General features: G+C 38.8%; 1 protein-coding gene across 3 annotated transcripts; it reads right to left on the reverse strand.

Moving 5' to 3' along the window:
- Positions 1–26: 26 nt before the first annotated feature.
- On the reverse strand, positions 27–24,534 carry LOC108025533 (Kv channel-interacting protein 1). 3 transcript variants are annotated; one of them, XM_017096061.3, is made up of 7 exons: positions 24,459–24,534; positions 23,735–24,092; positions 5,972–6,429; positions 4,659–4,728; positions 4,315–4,385; positions 4,043–4,237; positions 27–3,109 (listed from the first exon to the last, which is right to left on the reverse strand). In XM_017096061.3, the coding sequence occupies exons 3-7, from the start codon at positions 6,125–6,127 to the stop codon at positions 2,981–2,983; spliced, it is 621 nt and encodes a 206-aa protein (XP_016951550.1). In that variant the 5' UTR covers positions 6,128–6,429; positions 23,735–24,092; positions 24,459–24,534; the 3' UTR covers positions 27–2,980. The 3 variants fall into 3 exon arrangements, with proteins under 3 accessions (XP_016951550.1, XP_016951549.1, XP_050745384.1); XM_017096060.3 differs by having other exon boundaries at positions 24,432–24,534; XM_050889427.1 differs by lacking the exon at positions 24,459–24,534 and having other exon boundaries at positions 23,735–24,312.
- Between the last annotated feature and the right edge of the window lie 1,198 nt (positions 24,535–25,732).

A 25,732-nucleotide genomic window follows, 5' to 3' on the forward strand; every position in this document is an offset into this window, starting at 1 on the left:
TGAAAAGGCATCTGAGAAGTACATAATTAAAGTGTTATTTTTATTAAAATGTTTATCTGTTTTACTCGTTACCCATTTTGTTGTTGGGCATGACTTCAATTAGGTTCTCTTAATTCTTATTTAAATTATTCAAAGTGGCATAAGAACTGTTTTATTTTTGTCTGCTTTATACTATTTTATTTTTTATCAGACTAAAAATAGGTACAACGTAAATTAAATGAATGATTAGGTTTTTTAACCGACGGTATTTACCTGAAGGTTAACTCTCATTTTCTCGTATTTAAGTTTTAGCAAAGTTAAACATTTATTTGGAAACTTGACAACAAATAGTTCAGATTTTTCTAAAATTGGTTGGAGTAATGAATGCTAAAAGAAGTTATCGGGTTTTTTAGACAATTAAATTAATTTAATTTACACTTAGATGGATTTGTCATGTTTTATTATAGTTTAGTTATTGTTTTGGTATTATTTTTCAATAAACGCTCAGAGGGTTTTCCTATCATTTACTTATAAACAATCCAAGTCACTAACCACGTTTCCTCCTGTTAAGTTTCCTTTCGTGTTTGTATTATAGCGTAAATCATCAATTAGTTAACTTAGAGATTTAGATTCCACGATGTTCTGGCGAAAACAAAAACATCTGGGCTTTCCTTTACAAATCGCTTAGGCTGAAAAATTATTATCATAATTTACATTTACTATAGGTACATTCGGATTAAATTTAGCTTCAACTAAATACGAATTAAACGTAGTCGTAAGGTAAAGCTAAAAATTAGCTACTACACGTTAGTTACACATATTAAGTTCTGGTACCGGAAACCGACTAAGCTATCGATTTCTATGCCCATCCACCCAGCTAGTAACATAGCATTCTGGTTCGAATCCTCCAAGACATTTAGCAGCTAGAACCGATGTCGTAACATTATCCTCCAATTCGGCTGGTTAAATAAATATGTTTAGTTTTTAGTTTTAACATTAGGTATAAGCGTTTCAATTTCATTATTTATTATGTTGACTAGTTAGACACTTAGCTTCCTCAATTCGGGTGATAGGTTAATATCAATTAGTTGCCTTTCGGTATTTCTCTTTTTCTTTTTTGGACAGTGTACGTTCATATTGCATAGATCGTTTCTTAAGAGTTAGAAATTGTGGGTGGTTTACCGAGTAGGTCGCATAGATTAGGTTCATTCAACAAAATATTCTTGTTCAACACATTTACTAATGCTAAGATTACTTGATGATGGAATCGCATAAGATGGCTTTGCCGTTTGATGGGAGTTATTTGTTTTTACTGATGGTAATATTCCAGTTTCGGAACCCTGTTTGAGAGATGGTGGAAGAATGCTTTAAGAATGTTTTTATAGTTAACAAAGCTTCGATTCAACCGAAATTAAATTATGGCAGAATCTTTATTAAGCCTCTTAATTTAACAAATACTGTTGGCATAGTTGTGAAACCCAACAATTAGGTTTTATACGGTTCTATTACACATTTTAAACGACACACTTGCTAGGTTGAATGATTAAACAAAGAGCTTCTGATGTCAATATACCACTGATTCCATTTCTTAAAGTGCATCGCTTAAGGCTTTGTTTTTTTGTTTTCCATACAGAAATATGTATTTTTGTTCGAAGCAACAATGGAAGAACAATGTGTACAACTAAAGAGGAAATAGGAAATATCAAACCACATTGATTGTCTTGTCTTGTCGATGCACAATTAAGCATTCAATGTCGTGTATGGGTTTTTATAAAAATGCTATCTTTTCCATTATTATGTTACATTTTCACTTCGCTGCACAACTTTTGTCGTCCGTTCCTGAAGCTCCCCCCTCTATAGGTTTTTTGGGGGATGATAAAAGATATCATGGGGACGATGTGAAAAACCTACGCTTGTTTGTGTGTAAATATATCTCCTGGCGAGTGTAATTTAATGAAAATGTAATTCAATTGAGGAGTCATGTTGTGAGCTGCAGTTAACATTCAAAATCAACACGGCCTTGTATAAATATTAAATAATCCGTAATTGTCAAGTGCTATTTTTATATATCGGTGGTTGGTTGGGCACACAAAACCCATACATTACTTATTCATGTGTTTATATAGTATCTATTTTTTGCCTGTTCAAACCGATTTATTGAGACAAATTGTAAATTCAATTAGTTGATCCAAAGCAAATAAGCACACACATTCAAAATGGCTTTTATAGAACATTCCACAGTCTGAATTAACTTAATATTTGTTATCCTGTGTTTAAAGCTTTAATTGACAGTGGAGAAAGTGGCTGAAATATTTTAAAGTCATAGTAGAGCTTGCGGAAACAACGAAAACGGAAAATTCTCAATATAAAAACTCATTCAAGATAGTTCTTCTTGGTAATATCCCCTTTAGCTAAGTGTAAATTTATATTTTAGTACTCTATTACTCTTTATGCGTATTCATAGTAAAGTAAATCGTGTTGAGAGCTCGGTTTCTCTTGTTGTCGGTTTACCAATTCCATTCCTGAATCAAACTTTGGTTTGGTGGTTTTGTTTAGTTTTGTTCTCGAAATTAAATTCATTTACACATACAGTTATCGTACATATACATATTTATATAGTAAATACATATATAAGACCAATTCGCTTTTGACGGCAGGATTAAATTCATAATATGCTCAAAAAATTACATATTCTTCATAATCTTCGTCGACCTCGTCGTTAGTTATATAATAACACACTCATAAAGTTTAAAGATTTCTTCCTTCGATATTTTGCCTAAACTAATGTTAATTACTAATATGTTTCATTTCCTCGTTTTCCATCAATTTCACTGGTGTTTTTGCATGCTTGTGCTGGGATCTCCCTCGGCTTTTTTTTAATATTTTTGTTTTTTTAATGCGGCTGTCAATTTCCTTGCGTTGCCTATTGCATTTAGAGATCTATAAGGGATATTATAGTCCTGGAAGTGCGCAGCCCCGGCTCAAGCTCGCCCTCTTGTCATCAAAGGTCGTTGTCGAACATTTGCAGCGACCGCGTTACCAAGTCGTCCTTCAGGCAGGCCTCCAAAAACTCCTCTATCGTTATGATGCCGTCCTGATTCAAGTCCAGTTTGCGGAACACACGATCGACCTGATAAATGAAAGTAGAAAAAGATTTAGTTGGTGGGGTTGAAAAATATTTTAATGACTTTAAGTCCAATTTCGAACTATATATTGAAAACCTGATCAATAAAAAACGAACCATTAGTAATGAAACCTTAATGCCAATTTCCTTTATTATTATCGTTCAGCCTTTGGCTACCAGAAATCCCTTTTCCAATTTAATCCCTCATTTCAGTTTCAGCGACTTTCCATTGCCGTTTTCACTGAACGGGAAAACGTGAAACCTTCATCATTAAGTAAAATATCCGCTGCTGTTTCCGCACATGAAAGTTTCCGCTTTCCCCTCACTCGCTTTTCACCCACCAGCCGATGCAGTTTCGAATCGCATCCCTTGGATTCCATATGCATCTGTATCCGCGTACTTCTGTGTGTTCCCAATCATAATTACTCATACGCACTGTGCGCCGCCCCGACCAACGTCAGCGGATGCTGCACGTTTTGTGAAGTGTGGCTTTTGCATAAAGAATGAAGCGCACAAATCTGCGTCAGAGGAAGTGCGATGGACATGCAGATAGATATTTGAGCAGAAAGGCCTAGAACGTGACACTCATTCTAGATAAACATGGATTTTGCTTTGCATTTGTCGTAAGCTTAGTACTTGGTTTGTGTGAGCCAGAAATAATCTTTGCCTAGCGTATAATTTGGCAAAACAAACAATGAACAAAATTTAAAAACATATGCGAATTAAAGGTGTCGAAAAGTATGCTACCATAAATTGTAAGCCAACTTAAAGTTGCTTAAAAGTATGCTGTGATATACTATTTTCTACATTAGTTTCATACTTAGTAGCATACTTTTAGGCTCTATAATAGGTGATTATAGGTCTCCGGTGATTTGCTTGGCACCAGATTCTTAATAAAATCATTTAATTCAAATGCCTAATCATAAGGTGTTCTCTCACCTGATCCCTCGCCTTGCGATCGTCCTCAGGCTGATGTGGTCTCCTACCCATAAGCTCGTGAATGGCCAAGATGATTTCGCTCAGTTCGCCGCGACTGATCCTGCCATCGCCGTTGAGGTCGTACAACTTGAAGGTCCAGCGCAGTCGCTCGTAAACCGAGCCCCTCAGCAGGGTCGACAAGGTGACCAGTAAATCCTAATAATCATTAAAATGTATTAATAGGCACGAACGCCAAAGATTGCGTAAATGTTATTATAATGAGAAATAATTACCCGAAAACTAATGGCGCCATTGCAATTAACATCGAACGCTTTGAACACATAATGAGCGTATAAGCTCGAATCTTTATAAATAGAAAAAGCAAGGAGGCGTGTCAGAGTGATTTTTTCATCTTCTATTTCTTTTTTTGGCTATTTGGGTGTTTTGGGGTATTTTGGCATTTGGGCGCAGCTGCTGCAAGGACGAAATGCTCGCTTAAATGGCGCTTTATGACGCGCAACTATAAAAAGGAAGGCATAAGACCTAAGCGACAGCACCCACATACACAAATACACACCCTAAATGGGGGACATTTATATACGGACGCAGGGCAGCACACACATTCTCAAATACTTACTGCCATGTGGAAAGAATTTGGCGTAAATATCCTTAAAACAATCCTCGTGCACCACGCCCTCGGGACATTCCTGCGGAAAAGGAAAGAAATCGCCATGAAAGTGTTTGCTCGGTTAATAAAGAAAAAGGCAAATGTAATGACACCGGATGCCAAGAGGGCGAAAAGGACTAGGCCGCGAGGAATCTTGCATAACCTATGGGGGCTTTTGATTAGGACGGCATTAATGGGTCCCAAGTATATTAATTGTTAATCGCAAACTTAATATTTAAATAAATTAATAAATCAAATTATGTATGTAAAGTTTTAGCTGATAAAAAGGCTCTTATTTAATTCCATTTATATTAGTTAAGACCCCAAGAGTGCAAGTTACCCATCAACTAGAAAAGGCGAATCATCACAAAGGTATCAGCTAGCCAACTGTCACCAAGACAAACTATCAATGGGCCAAACTGTCAATAGGGCAAGCTCCAAGTGGGCCAGACTGACTCTGGCTCAACCTATCCATTTACTTGACCCCTCAGCTCATCTCTTGTTGACCCACATATTGAAACTTTTTGCGCTGAGCGGGCCATTTTCCGCACTCTTTGGTGGAAAAGTGCTTGGACACACACAATCGCTTACAAGGAGCGAATTCATTTGCAATGAAATTCAAAACGCGTGTGCATTAAAAGGACAGCCATCCGAAGAGCTCTTCTCTTCACATCGCAACTGGCCAGCAAGTTGTCTTTGGATCGCAAACTGGAGGGCTATATTTTTTGGGTTAAGTGGGTGGGGTCGTTATGAAAAGAGTTTCGCCCTGAGTTCTTGCCATTTATTCTGTCGTTTGTTAACTTTATTACTTGAAGATATTTTATTTTGACTTTTCTGATGATATTATAGATGTTAAATTTAGGGATGGCAATAAAATTTATTACTGAAAAGCACTTATAAAGCGCCTAGAAGAAGGCATACAAAATGAACAAAAGTAATGCTTTGGATTAAACATTTATTTTACTAAATTGTTGAACAACTTTGTATAAAACCGAATAAAAAATAATTAATCATTTACTCTAACTTTTTCTAATTTAATATATAAATGGTGATTTTAAAAAGACTTATTAAGTATCTAAAAGTAGGCAACGATAAAAATTATTTTAATGCCCTGGCTTTTTTTTTTTTTTTTTTTTTTTTTTAATTAACATCTTTATTTAATATAATCCCTGGCTGAATCTAATATTTTAAAACGTACATGTCCAAAATATTTCTAACTAACTTTTTAAACAACTTTATTTATTTTTTATACTTTAGATTTAATAAATCATTTGATATCCTACCGTTTTGAATCCTCTGTACATGACCCGGATCTCCTGCTTGGTGAACTTGGTCTGCCGGCACAGGTCCTCGAGGGCAACGGGAATGGGCTTAGGCACTCGTGTGTGTTCCAACTCGTAGACCACCTCCTCGATGGGACTTTCCGGCGGTGAGGCCATGGCTGCTGCTGGCTTATTGTTGACTGGCTGCCGTGTCTAATTAATTTCGCTGCTGATTATGATTGGCGGCCTAATATCAATTTGCATTTGAGGTGCTCGGCTTCTAGGGGCGCAAGAGCGAACTCATTATGCCCGAAATTCGCGGTGAGTATACAATTTCTTTGTCCTTTTTTATGAGCTCTCCGCCTTTTCAGCGGCGGCTGGTCTCAATCCCTTTCAGCGTATCCTTTTCTTTTTTTCGTGGTTTTCGGTTTCGGTTTCCTTTACGCCATTCTGCTAAGTCGCTAATGAGGCAACCATTGCTGAAACGAAATGGAAGGAGAGAGCAGGTGAGATGGGTGCTGCACTGCGAGAAAAAGCATGTAAAATTTGGGAAAGTATTTTTGGAGAGTGGAAAAGTAAAAGCTTGAGGCAAGATATGTTATTTGGGATATAAAATATATTGCTGCATACTTTTAGACACATTTTAAAATGATTTCAAACCTCTGATAATAATTTTTGCAGGTTAGGGAACACAGATATTGTAATATGTATCAACAAATTAATTAATAAATTTAAAATGTCTAAGAAAAAAATATTTTTAGTTAATAATAGGGATTAACAAATAATTTGGAACTTTAAATATATATAATACAATACTTTTCTCTTCTAAATTATAGCCGAAACCTAAAAATAATATTTTCCTGCTCGCATAAATCGGTGCAAGGACACTTGCAGCTGGCGGAAGTGCAACTCGTAGCCGCAGCCGTGGGCTTGGGTCCTCATCCACATCCACACCATTCATATATAAGCACATCGAGTATACGCCTCGTTGACTCCCACTGCCCGGGGCAAGATGCAAATGCAGATTATTATTGCGTGCCATAAATCAAAGGCGAATCGAGTTATGCGCGCTCTTTGGCGTACCTGCAGCACCTTTACCTTTGCTGCAATTGCTGCAGGGCAAAGTGGGCGGCGGCCCAGGTGGGTGGGCAGTGTGGGCGTGGCAAGGCTCTTTCGCAGATGAAATTAATGAGCACTTTGCATGCAAATGAATTGAATGCGAATTTATTCCAACTGTGGATTTGCTTGGCTTCGACAGCATAAACACAATGCAAATCAGCTTAAGATATTGAGTTGCATTGTTGACGTTGTTGTTGAAGTGTTATTAGAAGTTCCAAGGAAAACAAACAGAAAAGGTCAAGTGCAACTTAATTACCTGGTGCCTAAAGTTAAAAATGGCTTACATATTAAATTTAATATACTTTTGGTTGGGTTGATAAATATTTGCAGTCAACCATTTATCACAGGAAAATCAATAAAGATATTAGATTATTGAAATGGCCATAAATATTCATATCCGAACAGAAACATTGACAGCAATTACTTGCTAATTTTCCACCCATGCCAATCCGACTATTCGATTACGTTTATTGCTCATTCCCCATAATAGAAGCCATCAGCAAATAAAATCCCATAAATCCACAAATTGAATTTTCTCGCAATGACTCGCCTGCACCGGCTTAAATCAAATCTTCGGCGAACTTTTCCCGTTTTTCTCCGACAAATTTCAACAGCACTTCAATATTTATCAGCGAAAAGTCAAAAAGTGTGTGCTGCAGACTATTTCCACTCTATTTCCATTTTGCATTCCATTCTATTTGCACCCAAACCTCCCATTCACCCTCCCACTCACACAAAGCCCTTGTTAGCTTGGGGAGGGAAATGGGTGGAAAGGGGTTTTCCATTTCCGACGTCACGGTTATTTTTCAGTAGGAATTGATTAAGAGGCAGATAGACCGAAAAACGGGGTCACTACGAGAGGAAATAGCTTTGACAGTTTTAATCCAAGTAAAAGTATTTATATTCCCTTTCGCAGCTTTCTATTTCTGCAATTTCAAGGTCACTTTTACCCACTATGTTCCTTGCACTTCAATCTACAGGCTAATTGATAAATCAATTTCCTATTTTCCGAATGTGTACAAGGAAAAAACATATTTTAAAATATATCAAAACTAAAACATTGAAACTATTCTTTTTTCAACGCAAAAATAAATATTCCCTAACTTTGTAAAACTTTTCAAAATATCTCCCTTGCCAAATCTCAGCTTTTCCCACCAGTTCAAAGTAACTTGCCGAAATTTGAGTACCCTAAACAAGTTTGCCAAAAATTTGTCGACGAAGAACTTAATTTCCCAGTAGCTTTAGGCTTTTCAGGCTCTTCCGCACTTTCTTGCTGAATACCTACATAAATAATTTATAAATCGCCAAAGTAAGTCTTAAATATTTATGCCTTCTCCCCGAGTCAAGCTCGAAGTGGAATCAATATCTTTAGCCCCGGCGAACTCTTTAAGCCACAAGCAACTGCTAAATGGTCCTTGCCATTAGCATAAACAGCATTAAAGGCGGAGAGAGCCATAAAACCGACTACAATGTCATACTTAGTTGCTCGAGCTGCAGCCAACTAATTTCATGACTTTATTTAGCACAAATCTCTGTGGCCCAGTCGATGGAAAAGTGCGGGAAAATGACATGGAAAATGGGGGAAAGCGTGGGAAAGGGTAAGTGGAAGGCGTGCAACGGCCCGCATTTTACAACATTTGAAACCATGTTGGAGTCACGCCTTTGGCACAGGCATGGTCAGGGCTTCCTCTAATGCACTTAAGGAAAATATCTTTGAAACTGGGAAAAAAATCTAGAAAAAGTATAGATCATCTGAAGCATAAGAAATAATATGAAGAGTCTTTATCCTATCATTATTTTATTACCATTTTAATAAGAATAGTTTATTATATAAATAACTTTGTCCTATTACTATTTTGTTACTACTTTCCAGGTCTATAAAAGTAGGAATATGTTAATATGCTGTTAAAAAAGTATTTTCATATTAAAAACATTATTATGTTATATATATTTTTAATCTTTGGCCATTGATTTTATATGATTTGCCACATAATTTAAGTATCCTATAAATATGTTATAGCACATTTGCTTTTAGTTAGGTTCTAAAAATACTTTACTATTGGCTTGTTAAACCCATAATCAAACAATATACTGTTTTCTCTCCCTGTAGCATTCCTTTTCAACACTCTTGGCACACACATGGTCCTTTCAAATGCAGTTTTCGGGCCTGTGTGGGTGCCTGTGCATGTAAATGTTTGTCAAATATCACGTATACGACATGTGCTTCCGGCCAGGAGCGCACGAACACCCTCGAACAACCGGGCAACGGAGCGAGTCGCGTCGATTCGATTCCATTCACCGCCAGGACACAGCTAATTAAATATTAAACCAGGTCAGAGTGTAAACGCTATAATGCGAAAATCCTTATTAGCCAATGGCCGATTTGAGAACGGAATATTTCTGCTAGCACACCGAAATGCACTTAAGCCGGATTGCAAAGGGATATGCAAATTCTCCTGCCAAGAGCCAAGAACCAAGAGCCGCATGTTTATTCATTTGTCTAATTGTGTTCTGGCTGGGGTGTGTGTTGTTCTTGCCGCTGCCAAGATACCGGGGATTTCGAGGGGCTTTGTGGCTCCTGTGGTGGCATGTCAGGACCCAAACTTATAAATGGCAACGACAACGGCAGCATTCGAGGCAAGGACAAGGCTTGGCCGGGCCAAAGCAACTTGCATGCAGTCATGCAATGCCACTCGAATGATGAAAAATAAAGCCAGAACTAAAACTAAACAAGAACGCACGCCAGGCCTCCCACTCTTTCGGCCAAACTGAAATTGTCAACAGTGGTTTGTGTACTTATAAAAAATAACATTTGGCATTGCCGCCGGGGGAAGAGCTCGTCTAACGAGTATTTATATATAAAATTAAATTATTAAGCTGCAGTCAATCCTAATGATTTGCAAATACAGCGAATGTTTTATTTAATGGGAAAATATGCTCAATAAACCGATGGACAAGGACGTAAATGATAAATGCGGTTGGGCTATAAACGCAAGCGCTTAAAAATGCAAGAAAAAACCAAAAAAGAAATAGTCAGCCTAACAAAATTGATCACCATTTAAAATATAATTTAGATTATACAATTTTATTAAAATTGATACTTTTTTGTTGACCTAAGCTTGTTATTTGATAAGTTTGATAGGGACTTAAACACTTTTGAAATTCCTACACCTCATTTTCAATTTTAGAAACCATAAAAATCAGCAATATATTAAATCAGATGGGTATCATCACATTTTAGTTACTATCTTTCACTCCTAGTTTTAACCCTTTCCGACGATGCCACTGTGCGGGTTTCATGTCTCCGAGGTGGTTCCTTGTCATTCCCTGCTGTTTTCGTGCCACTTTCATGGACAACTTGGACAGACTGGCACAATGAGAGGAGTGCCAAGCTCGAAACGAACTCGGAGATATCTAAATAGGACTTCCAGACCCGAACCGATATAGCACGCAACTGCAAAACCGCAGAGCCACTGCAATTTCGAGAGCCTTATTAAATTGCAAATATATCTACGCCACTTCTGGGTATGTACATCATACTTTTTCATTGGGTTCCGGGGCCAATTGCCGCGCTGTGAACTACAAAAATTGAATTTTTTGCCCGAGCTTTGTTGGCACTAGCCCACAAGGTTTGGTTCGTGGGCAAATCTCGATGCGCCTACCAAAGACAATAAATCAACGCCAATTATATGCCATTTTTTGGCTGCCTCTCCTGGCTTTTCTGCCATTTTCGTGGCTTTCCACCAAGGCAAGCGATGACGACAGTTGATTTGGGGGTATCAACGCTTTTCAGTCCGGCTCTCGGCCAAAATCAGGCCACTAATGTTAAATGGGCAAATAATGAACATGAATCTTCGGGGTGCCAAGTGGAAATGCATTTGCCACAGATTAGAGGGGATATTGTGTGCACTTTGCTGTTGACATGAGTCTGCTGGGGATTCCAGATAATGGACTGATTGTTTTCCGAACGGTCGACTGGACAGGCGTTAAATTATTAATCGTGACGGCACTTAAGCAAGACACCTAGGTTGCTGACAGGCAAATCGATATATGGTTTTTAGGCCAGCCTAATGTTCTTGTCAATGATTAAACAGTTTTCACATAAACATGCTGATAAATGGTGACACAAATGTGTTTTAATTGATGCTGATCTTTGGCTAAGCTAGCAATTAATTTCTTGTTTAGAAGATGATTTATAATTGGTGGCTTTATCGATGACTAATGAGCACTGCCTTATATCTAACAGCCTTCAAATTAGTATTAATTTGTAGTTGTGCCACAGAAATTGCTTTTTTTTTTTTTTTATTTAATTAACATCTTTATTTAATATAATCCAGGAACAGATCTAATTAAAGCCTTTAACCTAAATGTTTTCTTAAGTAAATAATCTCTTAATTATAAATTATAATTAGTTTTCAACTTGGTATATAGGAGTAGCTCAAATTACGACTAGTTTCAAGTAAATAATATATTCATATTAGTCTCTTAGGAGCAGCCCAAAATGTCTTCTTTTGAGCCTGCGAATTGGGATAGCCCCCTGTAATCTCCGGGCTAGACGATTACGGTGGGCAGTTAGACGGTCGTTGTACCTGCTTGAGAAGAACGATATTTGGTCTTCAACAAGACTCAGGTTTAGGTCATTGTGAAGCGTTTGGCCGCTAACGAACCACTCACAGCCAGTGATTTGTCTTAATGTTTTGTTCTGGACGGTTTGGAAACGTTTTCGGTGGGACGCAGCCGCCACTCCCCAAATTTGGATTCCATATCTCCAAGTTGGTGCGATGATTTGTTGATAAATGTGCCGCTTGCATCTTAGAGATAATTTGCTTTTCTTGTTTAGCATCCAGAATAATTGGTTCCGCTTTAGGTTGCACATTTTGACGACTCTGGCAATATGTTCTCGGAAGGTTAGGCGTTTGTCCAGTGTGAGGCCTAGGTATTTCGCCTTAGTCGCTTGCTCTATGTCCACATTATTAATGTGGACCACCGGAGTTGTTTTTCGGCGTAACGTAAAGCAAACGTTTACGCATTTGCTTTCGTTGATTTTGATATTGTTCGCCGTGGCCCATTTCTCGAATTCGTTGAGGTAGGTTTGCAGCGTTTGTGAAGACTCGGTCTCACTGTTCGAGGAGCTGAGAAAGCAGACGTCGTCAGCGAAGCTGGCCAGCAGCATTTTGCTGTTGTCGTAGGTCATTTCTTCATAGCTTGGCTTGGGGATGTCTGCTGTAAAGATGGAGTACAGTAGCGGTCCTAAGACGCTTCCTTGGGGAACGCCAGCTGTAATGGCAACATTTGCAGAGATTGCGTCTCTGGACTGGACGCAAAAATCTCTGTTTGTGAGAAACGATCTGATGAGCTCAAACAGGTTGGCTGGCAGCGCTGTTTTGACTTTGGCTAGTAGTCCCGGGATCCAAACTCTATCAAATGCCTGTTGTATGTCAAGAAAGATGCCGTTGCAGTATTCTTTATTGTCGTAGGCCTTCAGGATGTGATTGACTACACGGTGCAATTGCTCAATCGTACTGTGGCCGGCTCTGAATCCGAATTGGTGCATTGGGATAGTATCATTGTCTTCTAGGTGTATTATAAGTCGGGAAGCTATCAGCCTTTCCATTACCTTCGATAAAGAGGGCAGGAGGCTGATAGGCCGGTAGGAGCATGGATCCTGTTCCGGTTTCCCTGGCTTTAGAATCATACTGATTCTAGCACTCTTCCATTTTTTGGGAAAGTATTGCACTCTAAGTATCGCATTGAATATCAATGTGATAAGTAATAGTGCTCTCTTGGGAAGGATTTTAAGTACTGCGTTGCTTATTAGGTCATGACCTGGCGCCTTTCGACTTTTGAGGGTACGTATCATGTTTGAGACTTCTTCCAGACGGATATGTCTTATTGGAGGTGACATCTGGAAAGGGCGCTGTAGTATTTCGTTTATTCTGTTGATATCCTCCTCGGATGCGAAATTAAACGCAGTGAATCTGTCGCCAAGGTGTTCCGCAAATGTTTGTACTTGCTCTTCTAAGGAGCGACACCAGTTACCATTGCTGTTCTTCAGAGGCGTAACTTTCTGTGGCATTCTTTTTACTTTTTTGGTAAAGGACCACATATTAAAAATGGAATCATTAGAATAGTCCATATTGGTCAGCATATGTTCGAATTGCGCATTTTTCAATTCAGCCATGGCAACGTGAAGCTCTCTGGCGCATCTATGCCATTGAGCTTTATCCTCAGGACTGTGCGTTCGAATATAACGTCTTCTCAGTGCTCTCTTACGGACTAGAATCTCTGCAATGTTTGGGTCAATTCTATTCGAGTGGCGTATGAGGGCTCTGCCATGATTGTTTGCAGTGTACACGTTTGCACTCCTCGCCGCATTTGTCACGTTGGTAGTGAAGAGGTCTACAGCGTCGTCAATCTCAGCAGCAGAGTTGAGCTCAATGTTAAGGCGTATCGATCTACATAGTTCTTCCTTGAAAACAGCTACATTTGTGTGTTTGCTAAGAAGTTGTCTACGTTGAGTGCATTGTATGGCTTCTGTTTTTAATGTAGTGATGAGAGATAGGTGGTCCGATTCAAGGTCCCAGCTGTCTCTGATGCTTAGCTTGTCGTGTGGAATGTTGCGATAAATTGCAAAGTCTAAACAGGATGGTCTTCGATTTACTGCGCTTGGATAGTATGTTGGTGCTCCAGTCGCCAGGATGTTGGCGTTAATTGAGATGGCGCTTGCGGCAAGTAAGTTACCTCGGTGACAGGTGATCGCAGAACCCCACCATGGATGTTTGGCGTTCCAGTCTCCGCTGATAAATGATCTTGGGAAGTTGAAGTTAGCGAATATGTCATCAAATTCTGATTGAGTCCAGCTGAAGTTCGGAGGGCAATAGATTGATCCGATGAATATTTGTCCTATACATGTTTGGATTCTGGCACCCACGATTTGGACTTTAGCATGGACGATTGGCTCGATGGGAAAGTGATTGATCTTTTTGTTAACCAGGATTGCAGCTCCACCCCTGTGGCTGCCGTCAGGTAGATTTGAAGTGTAGACTTCATATCCAAATAGTTGAAGGTTGGATGTCTTCGTTTCAGTGAGAAGGAGAATGTCAATATTCTCTCTCTCCGCAAGGTGGCCGATTTCCGTCATTTTGCCGGCAGCACCTCGCGTGTTCCAGGTGAGAATTTTTATTTGGGACATTGTGTAAGTTGCGCGTTAATTGCAACCAGCATCTTCAGCATCTGGGCTTGCATGGCGTATAGACCCTCGATAGCTTTTGAGAGCGATGCAACTGCCATTTCTAGTTTAGATTCTTGTGCATTTTGCTGTTGTGACACATCTGGGAAAAAGTGCGCATGATTTTTTGCACCGTAGTGATGTTGCTGTTGAATGGCGTCCTGTAGCCTATTTGTTAGGTTTCCTGGTCGTTTGTTTTGTTTTTCCGTGATTGGATTTGCATTTCTGGCTATTTGAGCATAAGAAACTCCATTTTCATAATGTTTGGGTGTAGAGTTATTGTTTATGCTCACTTTTGGGGTTTTCTGTACATTTTCGTTCATTTTGAGCAATTTTTGATAGGATTTGCAGCCACGGAAGTTAGCTGGGTGATTTTCACCACAGTGAGTGCAAGTTGCTGGTGCTTCTTTGCTTCTGGGACAATCTGATGATTTATGGTAGTCACCGCAAGAGACACAGATAAAAGGTCTGTAGCAATATCTTGCAGTATGACCAAACGATTGGCATCTCCGACATTGCACTATGTCTTGTGCTTTTCTGGCTACTTCAAAACGGACGCGTTGGCGACATAGAGATCGTAGTTGGAGTATATCTTTGTTATTTAGATTCTTTTCTACATTAATGAAGAAGAGGTTCATCTGTTCACCGCTCTTGTTGCTTTTTGGGTTATATATTGATAGAACTTTATGCCCCTGTCTGAGTAATTCCTCTTTGATTTTATGATGGAGCTGTGAATGGTGTAATCCTCGCACAACAACTCTGAATGGTTTCTCGTCTTTCAATTGATAGCAATGGAATTCAATTTTCAGGGAACTTAGTTGTCGTACTACAGCCCTGTAGGTGTTTGCGTCTTTGGTGTAGATTCTGTGAGTGGAGCCCACAGAGGATTTGATTTCAACATTTTCAAGATTTGTAACTTCCTCGATAGCGATAAGAAGTTCGTTCACGTTTGTCACGTCCATAAGAACGATTGGTGGTGGTTTTGGACTACCAGTAGAAGCAGATTTTACCGTAGATGAATCAGTTTTACTTTGTACGTTTGCGTTCTTGTTATGTGCATTGCTGTCTTTAGCCTTAGAAGCGGTGTGAGAACGGTAAGCCGCTGCTGCAGCGCTAGTCGATGGTTCGTCCACACTATTGCAGTCAATCTCATCGTCATCAACTGATAGTGTTTCGAACCTGTTTGCTGACACAGGGTCACTGGGTTCTAAATTTCTAATATCGGCACGTTTTCGTTGACTTATTGGTGAGTTCGATGACCCCTTCCTCTTCTGGCTCTGGATTTTTTGCCATCTGGGTGAATCCGGTAGAGGGGGGAAGTCTATAGAAGTGCTTAATGCTTTAGGAGGCATAGGCGTTGAGCACATGCCACTGCATATGCTGGGTGAACAGAAATTGCTAGTTGTGTAATAATTTTTAAAAGTGTTCATAAGTATGCAGAAAAGCAAAAATATATTTTGATGAAAAATAAAGTTGAAGCATACTTTTTGACATAAATATTGACATATTTACTATAATAATTAAGGCAAGCGACTAAGGCGAAATACCTAGGCCTCACACTGGACAAACGCCTAACCTTCCGAGAACATATTGCCAGAGTCGTCAAAATGTGCAACCTAAAGCGGAACCAATTATTCTGGATGCTAAACAAGAAAAGCAAACTATCTCTAAGATGCAAGCGGCACATTTATCAACAAATCATCGCACCAACTTGGAGATATGGAATCCAAATTTGGGGAGTGGCGGCTGCGTCCCACCGAAAACGTTTCCAAACCGTCCAGAACAAAACATTAAGACAAATCACTGGCTGTGAGTGGTTCGTTAGCGGCCAAACGCTTCACAATGACCTAAACCTGAGTCTTGTTGAAGACCAAATATCGTTCTTCTCAAGCAGGTACAACGACCGTCTAACTGCCCACCGTAATCGTCTAGCCCGGAGATTACAGGGGGCTATCCCAATTCGCAGGCTCAAAAGAAGACATTTTGGGCTGCTCCTAAGAGACTAATATGAATATATTATTTACTTGAAACTAGTCGTAATTTGATCTACTCCTATATACCAAGTTGAAAACTAATTATAATTTATAATTAAGAGATTATTTACTTAAGAAAACATTTAGGTTAAAGGCTTTAATTAGATCTGTTCCTGGATTATATTAAATAAAGATGTTAATTAAAAAAAAAAAAAAAAAAAAAAAAAAAAAAAATTAAGAAAATTCGTTTTGGAGTCAAAAAACCCTAGCATACTTTTAGACACTTGTTTAACCCTAGTGAGTTCTGAGACACCCTCGCATAATGCTTATCTTATCTCCCCCTCAATTCCGAACGCTGTCATGTGGTATACAAAATATGTAAACATCTGACAGCATGACGCATAATTAAAGTTGGTAATTGTGCCAAAATATATTCTGCCAATTGCCAAGGGATGTAAGATATGAGAGCAAGTTGGCCCTCGGCCAATGTGGATACAAATGGCCTATCAGAGAGTTATGAGATAGTCGAAAGGAAGTCATTATTCTTTCTAAAGAGCGCAACAAAGTGCGTTCGGGGCTTTATTAGCTTGGCACTGCGTAACTTGGCTTTAATTCAGTCATTCGCTTTCAGTTTTCGCCACGAAGCGGAGCTTGGGGAAATCAGCTTAAAAGCTAAAAGTGTTGATGAAAATCCACCCCTTTTCTTTTTGCAGTTAGTTTTCGGTGGTTAATGGAAACGAGTGCGATAATTTAAGAGGGTATTTTCCAGCTGGCAACACGACCCCCTCCATTTTCGCCACCTCCTGCCAGATAAGCCAGCTGAATCCTCGAGGCAACAATAACAAACGACTCCCAGGAGCCTCGAAAAAAGCAGCGTGCAGCATATGGCGTTGTGGCTCTCAGTTTGCAATAATTTTTTAGTTAAACATAAGAGGGAAAAGCAATTTCGGCAAAACATTTTCGGCTATCTTAAATCAACAAAGGAGCGAATCGAGCCCCGGGCCATTATTAGTCGTTCCTGATGCTCTAATCGCACTTCCGGCACGCGACACGTAATTTCTGGCACCTGTATATCGTTAAGGGTATATATAGCACCTGAGCTTAGCGGAATTTCCTCAATTTTTGCAGAGGTCACCGGAAAATACTTTTACAAATAAGTTCTAAAAATACTTTGAGATATCCACTGCTTAAACATTTTTTAAGGAAATGTTACCATATATTTATTTTATGAGTACTTAAAGCTTTACAACTTTTTTTTACAAAAACTACGATTCGTAGTTTCTTTTGGGTGCCGTATAAATAAAAAGGGCTTATAAATTCCTTCAAAAAGGAGTTAAGAGCCTAAAAGTATGCAAAAAGCCCTTGTTAAATTATAGCGCATACTTTTAGGCGACTGAGATGACATTCAAAAGTGATTTCAAAACTATTTTGCTTTGGAACAATGTTTTCCTAACCCTGAAACCTCAATTTTTCCGCATTATTTTTGAGCATCAACCCGAAGAGCCCTTCAAGAAAGTATCTGCAGCAAAATTGCAGCTGAAGTGGCCTCATCCAAAATGAAGTAGCAATCACAGATGAGCAATTCCTGCACTTAAAGTCGGCCGGAATGATAAACTTAACCATGAACTGTATACATTTCGAGTGGCGTAGGGCCATTTGGATTCATTCAAGCATTTGAAGGCAATCAGCTCAAGATACACATTGTGCACACATGTGACTCCCGGCATTTTCCAAGGGAAAAAGTTGAGGGAAAATTCTTGTGCCGGAAGCTAGAAGCTCGCCATCTATGCTGCAATCAGTTTTCATTAATTTGGCAGCCGTTAGGACTCACTAAAAATTCAATCTATGGGAGAAAAGGGAAATTTAGAGACTTGTTCTATGCAAAAAGTTTGGCACGCTGCACTTCCGAGCCATGGAGAAAGTTTTAGTAACTCCCCCGTCCAGAAAATGCAGTTAGTTTTGGCAATGGCCAACAAGAAACTGACTTCATTGTTGGCCAGGCCAACAAAAAGCGCGGCAAGGAAACTGCCAAAATAGTTGCAACGGCTTCAAATGGCCCGAGTGGGAGTTGGTAGCTCGCGAATTCTGAACTGTAAGTCGTTACAATGGCCACTCCCCGAAGCCCCCAAATCCTTATAGAGGCCCGCGATCCAAGGATATACTCTATATATTGGAGGATATTCCCACCCACCGGAACTTCCGGTTCGGCGATATGCGCCAACTTTCAGAAAATCATTCCAATTCATTCGGTGCCCTTTTCTGGCCAAAAAGGCAAAAGCTTAGCGGGATTTTGGCCAAGCTATAAATATGCCCAGAAATGTGGGTGTAGGAGCCACAAAACTTGACGGGACAGCAATTTTTTTGCTTGAATTGATTTAATTTATGAGCTGACTTAATTTATTTCCGCCAAGAAAGGGAAAAAATAAATCGAAACAAGTTAAATTGGCTTAGAAGATATAATTGCTTGCCAGTTGGTATAATTTGTCTGCTTATGTGATTTATGATAAATGATAATGGCTTTCCTTTTCTTAAATATTAGTTTTGTCTATATAAGAAGTTTACAAATTATCAGAGATCATTGTATCACCCTTATAAAAATGCTAATTTTACGTCTTTCAAACTATTTTATTTTCGCCACACTCAAAAACCAATTACATATTCCGGAATTTGTTTTCCCAACTTTATTTTGTTCTGCCTAAAATCAACTGCGAAACTAACTTTTTTCTGGTTTTTGCGCAACATTTGTTTTGGCTTGCCTTACTTTTATGTTCACAATGAACATGAAAATCTACAAGAACAATAAACAGACCAAATAATAAAAAATTTAGCCAAAAACAAAAACCAAGGGCCGTTGTTAAACAATAACAACAAAGGCGATGGCAATGGCAATAAAAAGAAACATTCAACTCTCGCAACTCATACAACTTGTCAGAAAAGTGAAAGAGCGAGAAAAGCGGGGAAAACTGCGAAATTGGGGGGAAAATTCCGAAAAGTATGCAATATTTTTTTGCTGTTGGTCCTTCAACTTTTCGGTGGCTCGTTGCTGACTTGGCAGGCCCGACATAGTAATTAATGCTTGTAAGTGCCCTGCGTGGGTGGCTGAGCATGGATGTTGCCACATTTTCAACTGGGATTTAACTCGCGTTCTTCCTAGGAACCTAGGGTATAAGGAGGTGCCGCAGACATCACTAGGATTACGAAATCTATTATTCAGGTGCTGCAAATTATGCAATATATTTTTTTAACAAGAGACTCTTGGGAATTCTTTATTAGGGAAAACATTTAAATTACATTTTTCAAAAAGTATGCAACAATTAATTTGGAATAAGAATGTGATTTATGGGTGATATTAATGCTTAAAGTTTTTCAAGTTTTCTTGGAAGAACCAATGATTTCTTTTGAAAGAATTATTAAATGGTTTCCAATAAGTGTTTTATTGGTTTGGAAAGTGCCTTTTTACGTTACAAACTGAGTACGAGGTATATTATATTTTTTTTTTTTTTTTTTTTTTTTTAATTAACATCTGTATTTAATATAATCCAGGAACAGATCTAATTAAAGCCTTTAACCTAAATGTTTTCTTAAGTAAATAATCTCTTAATTATAAATTATAATTAGTTTTCAACTTGGTATATAGGAGTAGATCAAATTACGACTAGTTTCAAGTAAATAATATATTCATATTAGTCTCTTAGGAGCAGCCCAAAATGTCTTCTTTTGAGCCTGCGAATTGGGATAGCCCCCTGTAATCTCCGGGCTAGACGATTACGGTGGGCAGTTAGAGGTATATTATAGTTGAGCTTTTGCAACCTTACAACTTTTTTGTGCTTGGACCTGGCTTGTTAATTGCATGTTGCCAACATATGTTCGCTTGTAAATGTGGGGCAATTAAAAAATGTTACCAAAATCCTCGGCAGCAAAGACATTTAACTTTCTGAAATTGTGGATACTTTCATTTCGTTCCATTTCTTCCTTTTCGGCTTTCTTTTTCTGATTTCTTTCCTGACGCTTGTAACACATGGCGTATGCGTGTTACGGCTGCAGGCGCTAACTTTCCCAAAAACTTTGCTCTTATCAGCTGGCGATAAAAATATAAGAGAAGAAAGCCAAAAAAAAAAAGAAAAACCAACGCAAAATGTATGCTCGTATATGGGATGGATGAGGATGTGTAAGTTTTATAGACACATCTGGTGGTTGGCTATATAAATTTCAGGTTTGTTGCTGTTTGAAAGTTAAACGTTTGGTTTTTCCCATTTAGCAGTTGCATGCGTGTGTGTGCGGACACACATGTTTTATGGCTTTAACCATGGGAAATGGAACTGTATTTTTTCCCCTATAAGTTGACCATTAATGGTCGCCAAATGCTGGCAAATTGATGTTCACGCTGGGAATGGCTTGCGGTTGCCTTCGCTGGGACAAAATGGTTTTAGATACATATTTAAAGGCATTTCAATGGTTTGAAATATTACTGCACCAAGAAGAGTTTGCAAAAAGTAGATTTAATAATAAAGATATCTATTATTTTTGAGGAAATAACGAGAACCAACTTCTTGTAATGCGTTTTTTCTGTGTTCTTAAACTGACCTAAGATATTTGAAACTGAAAGTTATTTAATCAAGAGCCAGCTCATTTGACCAACCTTAATTATTCAACGAAGACAGGACGTTTGGCGATAGTCACGCCCTTTACTCATTACTCACTTAGGCCAAGACTATATCATTCGATTGGGCCAGTAATTACCAGTGTCATTGAATGGCCCACGCACCTGACACCAAAAGTGATTAGGCAGTTTATAGCCGAAAAGCGTTGAATCATTTTGCAGCTCACAGCTGCGCTCCGCACTTTGTATTAGCTCGCGTGTCTTAAGGTTTGCGTTAAAGTTTTCCTTTTGACCAAGGTTAAGGTGTTCTGACCTTTCACAGGTAAACCAAAGTGACCAGATATAAGTTGGGAAAGAAAATGGTTCACATTTCTTAGGGAAATCATAGAAATCGCAGGGGATGTATGTTTAATCACTTATAAAGGTGTCCAAAAGTATGCAATGAAAAGTAAACATCCTCTTTATGATTTAATGTATTAAGCTTCCGGACTGTAAAAAATTAAAATATCAAAGGTAAGGTGGCTTTAATCTGTCAGATAAAAATTAACATTTTAAATATGTTTTTTTTATTATTTAAAATATCCGCTTGATGTATCCTCCAGTATTGCAAACATTCAATTTATTTTATTATTTGCCAGGACTATTTCTTTTATAAATCAGTGATCAGCTGTTAAAATAAAATCTGCCATTAAGCTCAACTATCATCACCTCCTGATTTCATTTTTAAGCTTTTTTTCAATGCTGGTCCGCGTGAATTTTATTTATAACTTTTCTATTTGCAGTTTCGCGTAGCATACATCTCTGCGCCTGCCCCGCCCCCCTTCCTCTCATTCGCCCACTTGCAAAACAACAGCAGCCACTTTCATGTAGGCTCTTTAGCGGTGTGTGTGAGTTCAGGGGGACGTGCATTCGTATGGGTGAGTGAAAGTAGAGCGCACCTTGATTCTATTTTTAAATGCCACACAAAACAACAATTGTCGCTTAGTTGCGCGCTAAGTGTTTTTTTCATCCAGCTTCCCGCCACCAAGTTCACTTCTCTGTGCACCCGCAGCTCTCGCTGGCTGGAAGCCCTTAAACTAGTTGGCCAAAAAGCGACAAGGGCGATATAAATAGATCGCAGCTAAATCCGTTTAGGCACGCTAAATGTCTTAAAACACTTTTAAAAAGGGGGAAAAGCAAATCTATATCAGAGCTTTAAAAAGCATGAAAGAGATCCCTCTTACATGTTTACGATATTTTATGATATTTTTTAACAAGATCTATCTATCTATAAGATCTTATTTATATCATAATCATATTAACGAATATCTGGCTATTACCTATTTACATTATTATATGATATGATAAGGTATAAGACGTATCTATAAGATCTCATCTATATCATAACCAAATAATGGAATATATGACAATAATAAGACACCATCTAAATCATAATCAAATCACATAACAGTCTAAACGACATTCCTCACATTATAAACACATCCTTTATTATATTTTGATCCCTGATATAATTGCGTACATCGTAAATTCAGGGCCAACTGATTTAACTCAATCAATCACGATATATCAATGTCCACCGAGGGCAAAAACTATGCCAGCATGAGTCGACTTTTATAATCGGCTTGTGCATCTAAATGGAATCGGCATTTGGTGATGGTTTATGGCCAAACTGCACGATAGTCTTTCGTAGCTTATCAATTGTTGCACACAACTTTTGTTTGTTTGTTTTTCCTCGACTGCTTGTCGGGGATTAAATGGGATGGAAATTTGAGTGGAATAATTGGAAATTTAAACGCCTCGTTTTGGAATCTATTGGGGCAAATATTAAATTTTAATCATATGCATTTTTGTGATTAATTTTGAAGATTTATATGAATTCTGAATTTTATACCAGCATTATATTAAATGTTTTATTAAATTAAGTCAACAAATAAGTTATAATAATAATTAGTAAATTTATCATAATACCTTTTAAATACTAAATTATTTGTAAATAGTTAAAAAAGTATTTTTATGAACTGACCGATTTTTTGGTTGCTTATGGTACAGTATAAATTATATTTTTTCTCCATCACAAAATTTGGTTTTCTTTGTGTTGTTTGGTAAGGGATATACAAGTAATAGATATACAAAATCCTACTTATTCCAATTTTAAAACAGAACATATGCAGGCTTTCACTTATTGGGCAATTATAAACAAACCATCGGCACTTGGTCCAAAGGTCATAGATATGAGCAATTTAAAATGTTTTTCATAACCCCAAGAATAGTAAACAAGTTGGGCCAGGTGCGTGGCTAAAAACAAACTCGTATTTGCTTAAATAGATATGAAAAACAATAAATAAAAACATTTATCAAACACTTTTTTTGAAGAAATCTGCTCCACTTTTTAGTTACTTTCCTCAATTATTTAATAGAAAACCTGAATTAGCTCATAAATATTTTGCGAAATTACTGCTATTTTTTGCATTTTCCAGGTGTCTTTCTGTGTTTGCGGATTTTCCCTGATGGCGTGTGTGTGGGTGCGCTGATGTGTGCGACTTTGGCGCCTAGTCAAATAAATCGCATGCGATTAAAATTTTATACAAATAGCTTTAGAAGCGTGCGTTTGGCTTTGTTGTGCGCCATTTCCACCTTTTCTTTTTTCCATTTCCAGTCTTGAGCTTTGTTGTTTTTTGTTTGTGTTTGTTCGTTGTTTTTTTATGGGGGCTGGCGTCAGTTAAATGAGTTGTTGTTCATAGTTCTTAGCCATGAGAGTGTGTGTGCGAAAAATTTGCATTTGTAGCGTAACGCTTTTGTTTACTTTGTAGGTTAGTTTGTTGGCCCAATGGCTTATATACACAGCCAAACATACATATATTTACCTTCGATGCCTTCTGATGGTGACGGCAGAAAGAAAGCGGCGAAAGCAGACGGAGAAATTGGCCAAGGCGGAGATGAGGGGGAGGAGGGGATGGCTGACGGGTGGGTGGTATTAACCTCAAAGCATGCCAGCGAACAGCTCCTCCAAAAGAACACTTGACTCCTTTCGATATTTGTATACACTGGCAGGTATATTTTCCTGCCCACTTTGCGTGTCTCGTTTTAATTCGTTAATGATTTCGGCTTATTCAGTTATTTCGCATACTTTCCCGCTCACTTAATATTTGCTTTGCTCGATTTTATTACATTTTAGCTATAAGGCAAGTATATAGCACATCAAGCTGAGGTCCTTTCTCAACGCTTGTTGTGCCAAAGGAAAATGGCCAGGCAGCAGCAGCAGCAGCGGAAAAAAGGAACAAGAAGAAAAACTGTATCTTTTAGATCCGGGCATATCCTTTATCTCAAACAGCGACAGCGACAGCGGCTGCGGCAGCGACGCTGGCAGAGGCAGCAGCTGTAGCCTAAGCCTTAGCTGGAAAATTTCCCCTGGTCTTAGATACTTTTCAACAATTTTTAGGATTGTTTATTACTCAAAAAATTATAATTTTTTTAAGAAGCAACAATCGTTAGCATGCGGAATCTAGTTATAAAAAAAATGCTCGAGAGCTAGAAAAACCGCGCAGCGCTTTCCCCGTTTACCGTTTCGCCGTCAGACTTTTCACACACTTTTCCACACACACTTGCCATCCGAGTCCACGTCCGCGTATAAGGCCAGAAACCGTTCGACGCGCGCACGCGAGTGTCCTATACACAACTGATTACAGGACTGCGAAAATGGAAAATGTTTGCCAGCAGGCAGCGTCGCAGCGCTTCGGTTTTCCGTGCCGTTCAGCTTTCCCTTCGCTCGCTCGGAAAATCTCCGGCTATTCGCACAGCCAGGCTTCTGTTGCCGTTGCCGTTGCCGTTGCCGAAATATCCGGAGCCACTCCGCCGGAGACGGACGACGGACACGGAGAGAGAGAGAGCTGGCCGGAGAGTGGGTGCGCACTCTCTTGGGTGCTCGGGTGCGGGTGGGACGCATCGGATATAGTATAGCCCTCGGTGGTTACAGTGGACTGAATCAAATGGTGACGGCAAAGGCCTATAAATAATATTTAAAACTTAAGAATGGGTAAAACATTTTATTGGGGCCACGCGGCGTATGCGTAATATTTAAAACATGGCATACTTTTTGGGGACAAATACGGCATCCAAGTTAAAAGGAAATAAATTGTGTGTAAAGCAATTTAAGTTGGACAAATTATGTATATTTTATTTTATAGTTATTTGGCCTATAAAATTCGAAAAATATAAAAATAAATTTAAAAAACCAAATTGTATATGAGTTTAGCTAAGAATCCTTCTATTTAAATATAAACTCATATTTTTTATTATTTTTTATATTACTCTACATTTTTGTTAGTGATAATACATAGATAGGTGATAGATTTTCTTGTTTTTAAACAATGTTGCATACTTTTAGACACCTTTACAAGTGACAAAAATCACTCAAACCCTAGATAAATCGTTAAAACGACCCCACTGTGCAGCCAAGGCTCATATTCCTCATTCATCTTGCTCAGCCCGCACAATTGGCTGCCAAAAATATTGCCACACCATCGTCGCCGACTGTGTCCTTTAACTTGGACCCGAGAGTCAGGCAGTCTGGCAGCCTGGCAGCCTCTGCCTTCTGCTTTCTACTTTCTCCTTTCCTGGAGGTCCTGGTCCCAAGCGAGGGTCTTCTGTTACGCCGCTGTTAGCCTGCAGACCATGAGTTTAGGATGAACTCGACGCCCGCCACGGCAGCCACCCGATCCCTCCCAGAAAGTAACGCCTCCGATGCGATGCTGCCTTCTCCTCACCATACATGTCCGTTTGTATGTACATATGCTCGTGGGTTGGACATTTGCACCGTTTTTTTCGCCGACGAACGGACGTGGAGGGCTTTCAGCCAAATGACA

The sequence above is a fragment of the Drosophila biarmipes genome, chromosome 3R, assembly GCF_025231255.1.
Source record: "Drosophila biarmipes strain raj3 chromosome 3R, RU_DBia_V1.1, whole genome shotgun sequence".
In the NCBI taxonomy this organism is placed as follows: domain Eukaryota; kingdom Metazoa; phylum Arthropoda; class Insecta; order Diptera; family Drosophilidae; genus Drosophila; species Drosophila biarmipes.